The 17,355-nt window shown below is 43.0% G+C and overlaps 2 protein-coding genes across 2 annotated transcripts in view; both read right to left on the reverse strand.

Moving 5' to 3' along the window:
• The window catches only part of JPH4 (junctophilin 4), a 29,178-nt gene extending 26,596 nt beyond the window's left edge, over positions 1-2,582 (reverse strand). Inside the window, exons 1-2 of the mRNA XM_018556148.1 lie at positions 2,062-2,582; positions 1,051-1,843 (exon numbers count right to left, since the gene is read on the reverse strand). Coding sequence (XP_018411650.1) covers positions 1,051-1,843; positions 2,062-2,440 — 1,172 coding nt within the window. The 5' untranslated portion in view covers positions 2,441-2,582. The remainder of the gene's footprint in view (positions 1-1,050; positions 1,844-2,061) is intronic.
• Positions 2,583-11,071: 8,489 nt separating this feature from the next.
• LOC108786752 (dehydrogenase/reductase SDR family member 4-like) overlaps positions 11,072-17,355 on the reverse strand; it is a 21,430-nt gene continuing 15,146 nt past the window's right edge. The window contains exon 8 of the mRNA XM_018556110.1: positions 11,072-11,575. Within this exon, the coding sequence (XP_018411612.1) occupies positions 11,461-11,575 (115 nt within the window). The 3' untranslated portion in view covers positions 11,072-11,460. The remainder of the gene's footprint in view (positions 11,576-17,355) is intronic.

Genomic DNA, 17,355 nt, shown 5'->3' on the forward strand with positions numbered 1-17,355 from the left:
CACAGCTTCCTCACTCTCCCTCCCAGAACTTTGCCATCTCTTTCCAACAACGATGGAAAGTCATGGCGTCCCCCGTGGCATACCCTACCAATACTCCTAACCCACCTCCACCTTGATCCACTCCATCAGAGAGGTTGTCCCTCTCCACCCCTAACCATATATCTAAACCTCCCCCCTACCATACATATTCCCTTCCCAGACCATCCTTCTTTAAATGTTAGAATGTAGCATCTGAAAGCAAACAGTGATCTCTATAATTGAACAAAACAGCACTCCCTACCTTTCATACACATGGCCAATTGCTGACATGATGCTTGACATAGACGGAATATAATCTAGTTTACAAAGCTACCACCATGACTCTCTGGCCTCATTCTGACTCTTGTCATTATAGAATGTTTTAATCGCTGTATTTTGTGAGCAATACGTTGTACATTTAACTATTTTCAGATGCAGCTTTCAAAAATAAAAGATGCATAAAAAAGAAAATAGAACCCTGAAGTTTAAATCTGTCAGCTTCTCTGCGATTGAGACACTTGGTTTAGGTATAATTAATCTGTACCCCGGTACCCAGAACTCTTGTAAATGGATGCAGACCACACTTTTCTAAGCACCTGCCTGTGATAATAAGCCACTTTTTTTGGTTGTTACCTACAGAGCATATTATGAACTATTCCCTTGAATACAGAATTAGACAGGTCCTCTTTTCTGAAGGCTTTGATATGTTGAGTGATCTTCTATAGTCCCAGAAGGAAGTAAAACCTTTATCTCAGACATTGTCCATGATTGTGACACACAATTGTTATGTTCCAGGACATAGAAAACAAGTGTTATTGATAGGGAGGTCAATAAGATATGAAGTTTATATGTAATAAGAGAGGTTTAAAAAAACATGTGTCTCCACTGAATACTAATGTATGTTCTTTAAATACACAGTACCATTTCGCATTCTAATAACATTCGTGCCTGTATGCGAAAGAAAATGAATACCCTGAAAAAAAGACAATGACATAAGTCTGTATGGTAAGTAACTTTTTCACTTGCTCTTACCTGGCTATTGCCATCTCTTGCTTCTGCCTGGCAGTTGCTTCTGCTCTTCTTGCAGCTTCCACTGCTCTCTCCACCTTCTCCCTCCCTTTACCCCTGCGCAGTGGGAACAGACTCTTCACTTTACCACTGGCCAACATGTTCATCTTGTACTTGCCTTCTTCTCGGGAACCATCCGGATAGGTGGTTCTACCATAACCATGCCGTCGATTTCTTAGCCATTCCCCTTCATAGCTAAGCCCATTTGATCTACGGCTTACCCCATACCCACTGCGGCGATCACTCTTCCACTCGCCAGCATAAGTCTCTGTTTCCCAGGCAGCAATCGGTAGCTCAGACTCTGTTTCTGCTACACTTGCACTGGATCCATCTTGACTAGCACTAGATCCTAGAGATCCACCAGCTCCCCGAGTTTCACTTCTCAAAGAACTGCGTTGGCTGTCTCGGCCACTAGTGGGGGCTTTGGTATCTGATCCACGATGCAATCGGAACCCACTAAGTATAAGTGAACGTGGGAAGAAGAAGCCTCTTTTTTTAGGCTTGCCACTGCTGCCAGGTCCAGTGGACTCGGAGCCAACTCCTCGAACTTTCAGGACAAAACCCCCACGGGATCCAGAGGCAGGGCTTCCTGGAAGTAGTCCTGGGGCTGTATCGGTGTGGGCATCAGGGGAGTTTGGCAAAGAACTGAGTGTTGGTGTTCGGGGAGAACGGAGTAGTGCAGCTTGATGATATGGGACACTCTGACGTACCCCATATCCATGACGCTTACCGGTTTGCCACTGGCCTTGATATGTACCTGCAGAGATGGAATGGGAGGTAGGCAGGGTGGGTAAACACGGAATGCAAATATGAAGAGAGATAAGGAGGATGGTCACTAAATTGTTACAGACTGTAGTTATAATAAAAAACACCTATGTTATCATTTTCTGCCGACTTGTCAACTAACTGTATACATCATCCTACATGTTATATGGTACAATTCTATAGCTATAACTGTATTGCTGATCTTCTCACCTCCATCTGAGTACGTCTCCATGCCATAACCATCCTGCTGTCCGTCTGTCCATAGTCCCTCATATCGTGCTCCAGAAAGGCTCTCTCTCACACCTAGCCTTCCTTTTAGTCCATGTGTCCATTCGCCCCGATACAGCCACCGTCCCTTGTGTTCTTCTCCCAGGCCATTCTTCTTGCCTTGATCCCAGTAGCCACGATATGTGTTTCCACTTGGCCAGGTGTAAACTCCCAGTGACTCAAACCCATGGCTCCAAAGTCCACTGTATTCCCCTTGCCTTGTCGGACCCTTGCATACACCATATCCATGTGCTCGGCCATCCTGCCAGTCTCCCATATAACACCCGCCATCTGAAAATCCAAATGTCCCTCCGCTGAACATGCAAGAGCCGGTTTCACATCGATTTTTTCCAAGCCCCAGTTTGCCTGTTTTAATATTTGCTCCTCACAGAAAGCATAATGTTCTTCTACGTTTCCACTAGAATTCCCAACCTCAGGATGGACCAACGTAAATAAAAGTTTCAAGGGACAAAACGCATGATATATTCCCCAGGTAGTCCTGTCGATGAGTCCTGTTGTTTTTGATGGCCTGACCAGTTTAGTGACAGAAAGAAACCTTCCAAGCTCCTCCAATCTTTTTAGTGTATGTTCATATAATATATCCTAATAAATGACAACTATCGCTTTAAATTGAAGAACTATAATTGAAGCAGTCTCTAAAAGTCTCTCTCGCCGGATCTTAGTTAGCCTACGTGCCTGCCAGAATCACCTGGGAAGAAAACAAAAACATGACAATTACAACAAATACTATGTACGGTTCAGTGACTTTACACACTCTATACCCAATGCAGTTGACGCGTGTAGTCACTAAAGGGAAACCATTCCATCCATCTGCTCATTTGCTACTATGTTGCAACCATTTGTGCTTTGCTTGCACATTTTATCAGTACATACATGGCACCAGAAGCAACATTAACATCCTACATGACTTGACTGAGTTCCTCTAAACTGCCCTAGCCTATGCAATGCTAGCATTGATACATACAAGGCACAAAAACAGCTTACAGTGCAAATAGTAAAAATCAGAAGAGTCAGGGAAATGGAATCACAGTCCCATTTTAGGTAGCAATGTAACAAAATCAATACACACCTTGAAAAGGGAATTATTAAAAAAACCACAGCACTTCCATACAATACAGAATTATTACTTGCACTGCGTGAACGCACATATACGACTTGCAATAAATGTATGTAGGCCAACCACATGTACAAAACACAAGCACGTTTGTATCTACAGAAATGCCAGCAGAAATAAGAAGCAGATCTCCCTTGTTTATGCACAAACACAGATATGCACTAAGCTGATGTACAAGTGTGCAGACACACACAGGATTGGCTGGGGATGGGGGAGAGGGTGATGGGCTCTGTGATCACCCCAAATACACAAAGCACGTACTGTATGAATGGTAAACACCCCCTCCCCCCCAAATCCATATGCTATGTAGCAGACATATACAGGAGAGCTGCTCTGTACTCACCTCGCAGTGCCCATAGATGCAGTTTTGAGACGGCTGACGGGGGTGGAGGATGGAAAGGAGGAGGAGGGATGCTAAAAGTGGAGAGGCTTTTGCCAGGTTGTAAGGAGGGCGCAGGGGTGGAAGAGGGCTGTGTGTATAGGGAGGAGAGAGGATGGCAGCATAGGATCGGCTACTTACACAGGGAGCCAGGTGTCTTCCCAATGTGGCATGAGATATTCTTCTATCGGGATGCCCAGGAGGGAGGGACTGGCGTGGGTGGAGGACAGATGGATGCTGCGGGCGATGGTTGGCAAACTTGGGCACGGCTCGGGGCACGGCTCGCTTCGTGTTTTACATCCACATTGCACGGGGCACATGGATGCTACGTGGGCAATAAAGGGTGAACCAAATAGAATAAAAGCACTTTCTGTGTTGACGCTGAATGTACATTAATCGGCAGCTATGGCTATTTATTATCGGCGGTGGTTTACACTGTGGACACACAGGCGCTGTGCCGTGTACACAGCTCTGCTTATTAGCACACAGTCTTCTTTTTTCTCCCTAGCAACATCCAGCAGCTGGGCCATGACTACCGTGACCATGGCAGCAGGAGGAAGAGAGAGGCGGTTCCATGGAAACAGTTACCTTGGTGAAGAAGGTTGCAGCATCCTCAGCTATCCTGTTACATGCAGACATAAACACGGAGACAGCTCCACGGTCTCTAAATTTATCACAGGGCCATGCAGGGCTCACTGATTACTCTTCCAGATTTTGTTTAAAAATCAGCCGGCATGGCAAGGAAATGTAAGCATTTCTATTTTATTTAAGGAAGATTGTTATGAGAAGTGTATAAGAATGTATGTAGAAGTATATAAGAACATATGTAATTCATCTTCTGGGTATGGTATGGAAAAGGTTGCTTTGCTCCAATTAAAAAGAAATGCTTTCGTTAAAAGTAAACTCCAAGCAAACAGCTGAAATCAATCTGATCACCTAAAATTGGGGTTGTAATATTGTTCGGCTAGTCTTGTGATCCAGGTTCATCTGCCAAACAGAACAGCCAGGTCCTGGAGCTCACTTTCTTAAAGATAATAAATGGCAGGATTTGGGCTTTAATGAATACATCAATTAACAAAATACTATTTTATATACACTGCATGGCCCCCCCCCCAAAAAAGTCCTGGATTTAGCTAAGCAAACAGGTCAGAGCCTTCCAGTTGATAATGGGTCTCGGTTCAGAGCCTTTCATTGTTTAATGGGTCTAGGTTCAGAGCCTGCCATTGTTTAATGGGTCTAGGTTCAGAGCCTTCCATTGTTTAATGGGTCTAGGTTCAGAGCCATCCACTGGATAATGGGTCAAGGTTCAGAGCCTTCCATTACATAATGGGTCTAGGTTCAGAGCCTTCCAGTGGATAATGGGTCTTAGTTCAGAGCCTTCCAGTGGATAATGGGTCTTGATTCAGAGACTTCCATTGGATAATGGGTCTAGATTCAGAGCCTTCCATTGGATAATGGGTCTAGGTTCAGAGCCTTCCAGTGGATGGGTCTAGGTTCAGAGCCTTCCATTGGCTAATGGATCTAGGTTCAGAGCCTTCCATTGAATAATGGATCTAGGTTCAGAGCCTTCCAGTGGATAATGGATCTAGGTTCAGAGCCTTCCAGTGGATAATGGATCTAGGTTCAGAGCCTTCCAGTGGATAATGGATCTAGGTTCAGAGCCTTCCAATGGATAATGGATCTAGGTTCAGAGCCTTCCAGTGGATAATGAGTCTAGGTCCAAGACCTTCCAGTGGATAATGGATCTAGGTTCAGAGCCTTCCAGTGGATAATGAGTCGAGGTTCAGAGCCTTCCAGTGGATAATGAGTCTAGATTCAGAGCCTTCCAGTGGATAATGAGTCTAGGTTCAGAGCCTTCCAGTGGATAATAGATCTAGGTTTAAAGCCTTCCATTGGATAATGTATCTAGGTTCAGCAATGTTATGTGCCCCTAAAATGTGGTCAGCTGCCTACCTGAATATACTGAATAATCAGGTTTTCCCATTAATGGATTTCTTCCTCTCCTTGATGCAATGGCCATATTCCAAGATGACAATGCCAGGATTCATCTGGCTCAAATTGTGAAAGAATGGTTCAGGGAGCATGAGACATCATTTTCACACATGGATTGGCCACCACAAAGTCCAAACATTAACTCCATTGACAATCCTTGTGATGTGCTGGAGACAGGGGCAGATCTAGAGTCTAGTCTCGGGAGGGACACTTCCAGAAAATAAGGTGTTGCTAACTGAACTGCCAAAAGGCTGTGTGAGTCTAAGATGGGCTGTGCAAGATCTCAGGAGGATTGTGCAGGGTCTCGCAAGGCTGTGTGTGGTCTCAGGGGGCTGTATGGGGTCTCACCAGGGCTGTATGGGGTCTCACCAGGGTTGTGTGGAGTCTCCCCAGGGCTTTGCAGGCAGTGGGGTTCCCCAGAAAGGAGGGGAAAGATATATGCAGTCGGCGCTAAAAACAGGCTCTGCGTAGTTCACAGGAAGGCTGCCGAGGCCCCCAGCAAGCGCAGGACCTCACACTGCCGCTTCATTTAAAAATGTAAGGTGCCGGTATCTACGCTTAGTATTGGGGGATTTTCATGAGTACGAGTATTCGTGAAAATGCCCAATATTGGCATCGATACTGATACTGGTATTAGTGCATCCCTACTGTATAATGTAATGTATTAGTGGGATTTTTAGACCTGTACAGCTGGTGCTATTCTGCATTGCTGTAAAATCATTATACAGGAATGCAGAATACCATCAGCTATACAGGACTACAAATCCCAGCAATAAATTTTACAGCAAACCAGCAATGCTGAATACCTCTGGCGACTATAGAGGACGACAAATATCAGCAATAAATTATACAGCAATGCAGAATGGCACTGGCTATAGGAGACTACAAATCCCAGCAATACACTATACAACAATGCAAAATAATATGAAGCTACATACTCTATGTTGTTCCAGGTTCACAGCCTGGTGTCTCCAGGGTCTCAGGAGGGCTCTCAGGTGGTCAGTGGGAGCTCTCAGGTGGTCAGTGCAGGCTCTCAGGAGGTCATTGGGGGCTCTCAGGTGGTCAGTGGGGACTCTGGTGGTCACTGCAGGCTCTCAGGTTGTCAGTGGGGCTCTCAGGTGGTCAGTGGGGCGCTCAGGTAGTCAGTGCGGGCTCTGCTGATCAGTGGGTCTCTCAGGTGGTCAGTGTGGGCCCTGGTGGTCAGTGGGGCCCTCAGGTGGCCAGTGCAGGCCCTCACCAGGGGTCCGGTGAGTCTTGCTGGAGGCGCAGCAGATGCGGCTCTCTACTCAGGTGGCCGCTCGATCCTCACTAGGGCCTTCTAACATGCCTGATTAGAGTGCCACCTCTGCCTGATCTGGCCAGCCCGGATTGCCTTGGGCAGGCATACCGAGGTGATGGCTGGCTGGCTGGTCGTCCCACCCCTAGATCCGCCACTGGCTGGAGAAGACTTTACGCTCTCTGACTCTCCCATCATCACTACAATATCTTGGTGAAAAAAGAATGCAACTCTGGATGGAAATATATGTTGTAACATTACATAAGCTTATTGAAACTATGCCATGGTCAAAACTAAAGGTGGTCCAAATGTAATATTAGAGTGCAGAGGTTTTTTTTGGGCCAGGCAGTGTGTTAAATATGGTTAGCATTTGCAACTCCATTTTGTTTGTATTCTTCATTTATGAATGTAATTATATACCTTTTAAGGTTGTATTTATTACTCTCTCCAGGTTTCATAGTTGAGTGTTTGAAGATTAAATGCAACCTTTATTGTCTCCCATATTGCACTAGAGATGAGAAAGCAATAATCTGTCAGATGGTACAAGGCAGACCCCACACAAAGCTGCCTTGCTAGCTGACGCGTTTCAGGGAATATACCTCCTTCCTCAGAGCGGAATGAATCTCTGTGTGTTCCAGGCATGAAGAGTACTTGTACCCCGTATGTTATGTTCTCTGATGAAAGTATTTAAATTATTTTTTAATGATTCAATACTCTCTGCTCATACCACTGCTCCTGAATCCACAATTTTCCAAAATAGGTTGTTGGACAATAAGAGCTAGAGATGTTTGGCCATGAGGCCAACAGATGACCCAGTAATACTAAAGGTAGTGATACACAGCTCAAAATGCAGAAGGAATACAAATTAGACATGTGTGATTTGTTTCGTTCCGAATTGAAATTCCGGAGATTCGGATGTATCCGAATTCCAAATTACAGGTATAACGAATGCAAACGAATCCGAATTTCCGATTCGTTTTTTTTGGACAAACTTTCGTTGCAGCAAAGTGACATTTGAGAACAAAAAAACTTTTTTTTCCCTGTTAAATGTCACTTTGCTGCAACGAACGAACGAAACGAATTTTCGTACGTATTTCCGCTAACGAATTTCGTCCGAATCCGAATTCCGAAACAATTGACTTTCGGACCCGAATTCCGAAAAACAAAATAAAGCAAAATCCAAATGGAAACGAAACAAATTTTTTGCTGGTGCACGTCTAATGCAAATTAAAATCAGAGTAGTAGGTAGCTGCTTACACATTTATCCTGAACGGATATTTAAAACATCCGTTACTGAACCAAAAGCAAGGTCAGGAGATTCTATATTAAATGTCAACTATTTTGAGTAAAATGTGTTTTAAATATCCGTTCAGGATAAATGTGTAAGCAATATTTAAGCAGTGTAAGTGATGTTTTAAGTACTTTCTCATCAGTTGTTATACATGTACCAGATGGTACAATGAATAACACAAAATCACCTGCACTCCATGCAGCGCACAGACCTCAAGGGAAGGCTGGTGCTTGAAGTGACAACACGGATGGCGCCGTGTCAGATACAGTCCATAATAGAAGTCACCAGCACTCGATGATATGTGCAAGAAGTAAAGAAGAAGGGACCCTGCGTGTCCCCGAAACGTTGGCTGTATGAAGCATGTGACAATTTGATAAAAAGTGCTTTCTTGCACATATCGAGTGCTGGTGACTTCTATTATAGATGATACAATGATTGTCATCGTAGACAGCATTATTGTGTAGGTGGAGGGTTGTAGCCTTATTTAATAAATAAAATAAAAAAACTTTTTAACTGCAGCACTTATGGAAATCTGCAGATGATCCCTTACCAGATCTGCTGATGCCCTGTCCTTCCCTGGCTTCTACACAGAAGAAAGTTCCTTATCTACTGAACAGACCTACCCTGCAAAACAGCTTTTCTTCTGTGACTAAATATTGCATCTGATCAGTGGCTGTGCTGTAGAGTCGGTAGTGTTGCACAAACACATCTTGCCTGTTCAGAAGATTAGGGTCCTTACTTTTGGCTAGAAACCTAGAAGTTTAAGAAATCTGGGTGCCACCAATATCCAACACTTCTGGATTACTCTGGCTTCTGTGGTTCCTCCCGTCTCTACCACTGCAGGGTAGAGATGTGATACAGGGACTGGTGGGCAAGCTGTTGAAGAAAATGAAGATTTTCCTTTCCACTGGCTGGAGAGGGGATTACTTATCTGCTTCTTTTACAGAGTGCATACAGTTTCGTTTTGTCGGGGAGGCATCAGGATCACTTCAATGCTATTTAAAATATCATTTTAACTGCTCCTCCTTATTCCTTCGTCCTATTACTTCTTTTTATGTGTTTTCTTGGAGGCCTCTCGCTGGCTCCCATGCGATTGGCCACCCAAGTGGACTAATTTATCCTGACACTTATCAATGACGTGACTCCACATCTACATTATTCTCAATTACCCAAATTGATGTTATTACTAGTTTGATAATTGCTATAACTGGTCACTTTCAAATGTTTTATTTTCTGCCATAACTTAGATTCTGTATGTTACATATGAAGTGCCTTTTCTCTCTTTTATACATTGACACTGATGTTTTTTCTGTGTTTTCACTCAATAAATAGTCTGTGGAAAAAAATATAATTTTCATATTTTAAAATCTGTAGCAATTAAAATAATACCCAAGTATCCTTCCATCAAGGTTCAGGCAGTTCCTATACAGAGTGACAATGCCCTGTCCCAGTCTCCCAGTTGTGCTTCTGTATTGCCGCCCTGTCACATGGCCTCCCTATGGAGACTGCAAGTGACGATTTCAGCACACATTACACAGGTATTATGCACTGTTGTCACTATCATGCAACCTGCCCTGAGAAATGCATGCATGCAGCCATTGCTGGAGCAGGTGCATAGAAAGTAGCACTCAGAAAGTAGCTGCAAAGCAGCTGAAGGAGATCATCAACACTAGCAAAGCATCAAAAAAAGGGAACAAGTATTTTATTATGTAAAAAATATGCAATTGTTTATTATGCTTATTATACTTTATAGAACTATGTAATGGCACCCGAACTCCAGAAAGATATAAGACACACATTAATACCTCATTAAATGTATATTAATAAATGCGAGCAGTGTAAGCACCTGAATAAGCCACTACCAATCACTGTACAGCAGAGCAGCAATGGAAGAAGCATAAATAGCCAGCAAGATGAGCTCATCACTGTGCTTCTTTCTATTAACTGTCCAATCACAGGCTGGGGACTGCTCTACAACAGCCCGGACCCAGGAAGGAGAGCCAATGATGCTGACTGTCATTCAATCTGGAAAACTGAGGACATCTAGTTACAGAAAAGATGTACTGTGGCCAAATTTAAAGTGCGCACTGCAGCAAAAGCTGCTTTTTGATATTTGTCATTTGGCTATTATTTTTGGCTGACATTCTGCTTAAAAGTATATCTAAAGCCAAGACATTTTTATTTAGTTCTAGACAGAGTTTGGAATGTTTACAATAATAATCACCAAAAATCTAAACAGTTGTGTCCTAAACCCAGCAAGGAGCAAACTGCAATTCTGCAGATCTAAACCGTATAACAGAAGTTTAGACATAGGCAGCAGCTTTTGAGCAGAGTTTGCTGATGGCACGTAAAGATGACAAATGACCAGCCTATTTAAGAGACAACTCACATTAGGATAAGGACATCACAAGGGATCTGAATGGTATCTAACAGACACTATTTTCAATGTGTAGAGAATAGTGACGGTGGCCTGTCATTTCTATAATGGATAACACCGGTAACAGTATAATGTAAAAAAGAAACATTCCGTCTCTGCAGCGTAAATGCAAACTGTCCCAATGGTTGTCGGGCTGAGACAAATATTAGAGAAAGGGTGAAGAAAAGTAGGACAAACACTACCTTTTTCCTGGTGCTTCCTTGATATGTCTGTACCCAGGGGCCCCCGAGGATAGAGCGCATTATTGCACTGGAAGCAGTGCCCTACTTTACTTTGAACCTCCATCTTTTGTTCTGGTTTCACCAAACCCAGCTGGTTTAAAAGGTGCCAGCTAGGACAAGCCTAAGCCATGTTCCCTTTTCTTGGTAGCAGCTAAGCTCAAAATATTTTTTCCGCTAAACCTTCATATGGAAAAAAAAACAAACACTCTAAACAATTTTCTTAATAAAGGTTTTATTAATAAGAAAATATATTTCATACCTCTGAGGTGTGTCTTCTGTAAATTAACAAAGGCCAACAGTGACAGCATTAGTAGGATGTGGGTGGGCAGCAGTATACATTAATCAGCCATAATTGACATTCTGTAAGTAAAGTCTGGTGACATAAATCAGCTTGTCGCTTAATCACATGCAGGCTGAACATGGCCTATTGATGTTTTTCTTTAATTCCATCAGTGCTACTCTGACACCATATTTTCAGAAAATTATTTTCACAATGCAATTACTAAGAGTCCAACTACATGATAAAAATGGACATGTAGCAAATTACAATATTTATTGTTTGGACGCGACGCGCTGAATAGTGCAAGCAACACAACGATAAATGAATTTTTTCATAGACGAGAGTGCCCTCCTCCCGCAACCACAACTGTCTCTCCGGTTATATATGAGGCTTCAGGAGAGCAGAGGAAAGACACTATTCCAGCGCACTCTTCTGGCTCGCCGATCCTGCATTGGAAGAGAAGGAATGCTGTTATTCTCTGTCATTAGATGTTATCACTCATTATCTACTGACTTGCCGCTTCAACCTTAGGAAAACAAAAGTGAGTGTCAATAGGTGCTGCCTACACATTTAGCAGGTTGTACACAAGAGGATTCAATGATTTATTTCTGAAGATGCATACATCCAATAATTAAGAGCATGCAAGGCAAGCTCAGCATTACTCCTCACAGATGGTGCTACATAGTGCCAAGTTATCCCACCCAAGGTGGCTGACATAACAGGTGTGACATTGATCTCAGCAGGTTCTCTGCTCCAATCATTTCTATTCCATACACAGTGAGACTATTTATTTATCCAGCAACACTTATTAAATGTAATAAGAACTCCTATCAAACATTGGAGCTACTATACGTAATATAGAGGAACGTACATGGGAGGTATTACCCATAGCAGCTTCTGCATTCAGTGAAGAAAACACAATCTTTTTGGTACCATGGAATTTTACTTCAGCGCAAACTTATAGCTGTTTTTCCTACACTTATCACTAGTAAAAGGGCATTTAGCGTGCCTCATATGCCCCCCAGCTGTGGCTTGTAACAGTTGGCTAATCACTTTCTTATGATGTACCTTTACTTGTTCATTCTGACCAAGGAGCTGGGGATTCAGAGATTTATTGTGCTCATTATTCCTGACAGCAGACAGAATGGAGGAGGAGGTGGAGGAGGAGGAAGAGAAGATACATTGCATTGCAAAACATGCCCAATTAATCTCTTAACACTAGTACACATAGGAATGACTGGTTAAGGACTTGCAGCCATGAGCATCACAAGCCGTTTTACCCTTCAGTGGGCTTAGGTTTAGGAGTTTCCAGACACAACGTCTCTCGGATAATCCCAGAAGTGCATACTCAGTGACAATCTAGTGACCACTGGTAAATCTGGCCAGGAACAGATTTCTGTAACAGTTTCATACATTTGTTAAATACAACTGTATTCTTTTTATTGTGAAATGTTTTTCTAATAGATTTCTCCTTCAAAACCTACATAAGGCATGGTAATAAAGATGATGACATTAGGGGTAGTCTGCTGTCTCCCTAGATCCAGGCCTGCTACTGGAGGCACTTAAAACCCTTGCGATATTTTCTTATTTACAGTAGCAACACATTGACACTGTTCTTGAGTCTACCTTTAATAAGAATTGCTTAAATTGCCCAACAGCAACCAACCAGATGCAACATACCAGTGGAAAAATACAGATTTAGAATCAATGTTTGAAATGAACTGGCTTCTGTTGGCAAGAAGACAGTTCCTAATATCCAGTATCCTTTGATAAACGAGGCCCATGACAGCTGTTATCACTTTGTCTATGTCTGTATAGTGACAAATACAAGTTTTAGGCATTAGAAAGAGCAATGATGCTTTTGTGACAACATGCTTGCTCCTTCCCGGGACTGCTGCTCTGCCCCATTCTTCTACTTCATTTTTCTTCTGCTCTTCTATAAATTTTATTCTCCCCCCTCTTCACCTCTTCCCTTTTTACTCTTCTGTTCTTCTATTTCTATGTTTCTTCCATATTCATAAGAGTGGCTGGACTTTAGGACCTGGAGTGCCCCGTTTCTTTTTACGACCTGCTACTAAGATGAAGCTCATAGCGCTTGTTCCAGCATGACCTAACCATACTGCACCTTACATATCTTATATGTTTATTTACTTCAATTCTGTATGTTGCTCTTCAACCACATTTGTTGTCATTGTTATCGAGTTATGCTCTGTACAATGATTTTGAAAACTTTAATAAAATTATTGAAATGGAAACAGCAACGATAATGAGAAAATAAAGTATACCAGATTTTGCTTTCTACCAAAGGCTAATTTCAGAGGATATAAAGATAGCAGTATAACTCCCAGTGTTCACATGCTGGCTCTACATTGTGGTTATTATTGATTATGTGTTTAGATGAAGTACTGAGATCTTGAGGAATGCTGAATTAAGGTTTACTTGCTTAAAAGAACGTTACATGTGTGTGTATATAGGAATACAGAATTGTAAAAGAAACATGACTATAGAAAAACTTCCCATATACACGCATGCAACGTTCTTCTAAGCAAGTAAAACTTAATTCAGCATTCCTCAAGATCTCAGTGCTCCATCTGAACACATAACAGGTTATGGGCCCAGGCACTAAACAGAATACTGTAAGTCAACCAGAGCCGCATCCAAGCTACTGAAAAATGGCAAGCTGTTCAGATGTGAAGTTTGCAATTGCAAAGCTTAACAATAGCATTTCCCAGCTAAGGAAGTTCAAGCTTGAAATGCTGCTAAGCAAAGATGACTTGTGGCAAGTACAGACAGAGCCACTAATGGACCCACAGATGAATGGGATAAGAAGAACAGGCAAACAAAAGCAATTATAAGAGAACCAGCTCATCCACATAAGAAAAGAGAATACCGCTAAAGGTATGTGGACTGCATTACAAAAACTGCATGTGTTGAAACCTAAACAGTAAACAATATCTGTTACGCAAGCTATGTAGGATGAGGCTAGAAAAAGGCCAGGAAATGCGTGAACACCATGCTGCAAATTGTAGAACAACTGCGTGCAATTGGAGAGGAAATTAAAGATAACCATGTGGTGGCTTTACTGCTATGCACCCTTCCAGTTATACAGTGCTCTTATTAACGCTCTTGAAACCAGACCCGAGCAGGAACTATTACTAGAATATGCCAAAGGGCAAAGTAATTGATGAATACGTCAGAAGAAAATAAAATATGCACAATGAAGCCCTTAAGAGCACAAAGTAAAACAAAGAAAGCTGAGTGTTTTGTTTTTTTTAAATAATTATTTGCATTTATTTTTTTATTTCGTCGCGTCGTCGTTGTGGACGTCCATTTTTGGTTTTTTTTTTTTTTTTAAATAAAAGACTTGTCAAAAACGTCTTTTTTTCTTCAATTAAAGGATTTCTTCAAAAGTTTGGTGTTTTTATTTACAATTAATTCTAAGCCTTTAGTGAATGGTTAGGGGTACAAACACCCCTTATTTATTCACAAGGGGGGCTGCATCTGGATGCCCCTGGGTTTGTAGGGAAGAGGCCCTTGTCCCTATCCGCACGGGTCATGGTGCTTTTCCAGGGCGACCCTGGAAAAAGCACCCTCCCAGTGCCGAGGGCAAATGGCTTGGTATGGCCAGGGAGGCGGGGGGCGTTCGCTCGCCCCCCTTTTCTGCCCTGTCAGGCCTGTGCTTGGATCAAGGGTCTAGTTGGAAATTTTAGGGGGAACCCCATGTTTTTTTAGGAGGTGTTTCTCCTAAAATTCCTACCAAACCTAAAGGGTCTGGTATGACTTTTGGGGGGGAACCCCACGCTTTTTTTTTTAAATGGGGTCCCTCCTAACTTTCCTACTAGACCTAAAGGGTCTGGTATTGTTTGGGGAGGGGAACCGCACACTTTTTTTTTTTCTTTATAAATGTAATTTTGCTGCAGCAGGTTCTGTACATCGTACAGATGCGCCACTTTACAGGCAGTTTAAGGGGACCCCCCAGGCACGATATTTAAAGGAATTTTTCATTGTTTCACTTTAAGCAATGTTAAAATCACTACACTGTACGATTATCGTAGGAGAATCGCGGGAAATCCCACGATCGTACGATAATCGCAAAGTGTATGGAAGGCGTCTTCCGTCGAACAACCGGTCCAAGATGGGCAGATCGTTCTTTTTTAAATTACTTTAACAACCCTCGAAAGACAAAGTCTTGCGAGGGTTGTAAAGTGTATGGCCACCTAAAGGAACTGCCTGCAGAGCTCAGAGACAGGATTATTGCAAGGCAGAGATCTGAGGAAAGCTACAAAAAAAAATTCTGATGCACTGAAGGTTCTCAAGAGCACAGTGGCCTCCATAATTCTCAAATGGAAGAAGTTTGGCACAACCTGGACTCTTCCAAGAACTGCTCAGTCGGCCAAACTGAGCAATCGGGGGAAGAAGGGCCTTAGTAAGTGGAGTGACCAGGAACCCAATGGTCACTGACTGAGGTCCAGAGATCCTGTGTAGAGATGGGACAAAGTTCCAGAAGGACAACTATCACTGTAGCCCTCCACCGATTTGGCCTTAATGGCAGAGTGCCTAGCAAGACTCTGACTGTGAGGAACAAGATTCTCTAGTCTGACGAATCCATGATTGAACTGTTTGGCCTCAATTCTAAACGTTATGTCTGGAGGAAACCAGGCACCGCTCATCACCTGCCCAATACCATCCCAATAGTGAAGCATGGTGGTGGCCGCAGCATGCTGTGGCTGTGTTTTTCAGAAGCAGGGACTGGGAGAGTGGTCAGGGTTGAGGGAAAGCTGAATGGAGCAAAGTACAGGGATAGCCTCAATGAAAACCTGTTCCACAGCACTCAGGTCATCAGACTGGGCGGAAGGTTCACCTTTCAACATGACAACGATCCTACGTACATAGCCAAGACAACACAGAAGTGGTTTAGGGACAACTCTATGAAAATCCTAGCCAGAGCCCTGACTTGAACCCTATTAATGTCTCTAGAGAGACCAGAAAATGGCTCTCCACCAACGGTCCCCATCCAACCTGACTGGGCTTGAGAGGATTTTCAAAGAAGAACGGCAGAAAATCCCCCAATCCAGGTGTGCGAAGCTTGTTGCATCATACCCAAAAAGACTCGAGGCTGTAATTGCTGCCAAAGGTGCTTCAACAAAGAACAGAGGAAACGATCTGAATATTTAAGTACATGTCATATTTCATTTTTTTTCTTTTTAATAAATTCACAGACATTTCTAAAATTCTCCTTTCACTTTGTCATTATGAAGTACTGAGTGTAAATGAATGAGGGAAAAAAAAAGAATTTAAACAACTGTAGTATCAGGCTGCAACATAACATTGCAAAAAGTGAAGGGGGTTTGAATACTTTCTAAATGCACTAATAATATCTATATCGATCGATCGATCGATATATATATATATATATAAAAGCCCGGGCCATCAGTTTAGAGTTGGCCATGAATAATCTCACTCTGTCGCACGCACGCAGCAATACCTGACGTGCAGCGCAATTGTCATTTTCGTACGTAGATGCATCTGACTTGTGTTTGTTAGTATGAGCACGTTCGCGGGCTCAGGGGACTTTACATTTTTTTTGGTATTTTTTATTTTTACTCTTTTTTTCCTCTTTTTACATAACTTCATTGCTATCACATGGGGGAATCACAAGCCCCCTATGTGATAGCACATTGGACAATAGGGGTCTATTAGACTCGTAGTGTCACCTTTCCATTTCAATAACTTTAGCTGGGGAATGTAAATACAGCAGGCAGTGGCTGGGAGCAATAGTCAGCCTGCTATAGGCCATTTCAAATTGCAATAGTCAATAGCTGACTATTGCACCTGCCCACTGTCTGCTGTCAATCAGGGAACTGAAGGAGAAAGTTGCACTTTAAAATAGCCAATTGCAGACTGGCTATTGCTCCCAGCCACTGAATGGGAGACTTCTAGCCGGCTTTCTACTGTTGGCTACAAGTCTCCCATCCAGCGGAAGAGGGTGCATGGGGCTGTGGTGGACACCTTGGGGGCATGAGGGAAGTGGTGGACACAGCGGGAGGCATGGCGGGTGACAGTGGTATCTCCTCCCCACTGGGCACCAACTGCAGAAGTTTGTGTCCCCTTTGATCTCCGCTGCCTGTGCTGATACAGGTGGGGATCGAAGGGGACATAGGCCCCAGCATGCAGCGTCTCCCAGCATGGAGAATAACAGGGAGCAGAGTAGCGGGGGGGGGGGGGG

The sequence above is a fragment of the Nanorana parkeri genome, unplaced genomic scaffold, assembly GCF_000935625.1.
Source record: "Nanorana parkeri isolate BGI_ZX_2015 unplaced genomic scaffold, ASM93562v1 scaffold225, whole genome shotgun sequence".
NCBI lineage: Eukaryota > Metazoa > Chordata > Amphibia > Anura > Dicroglossidae > Nanorana > Nanorana parkeri.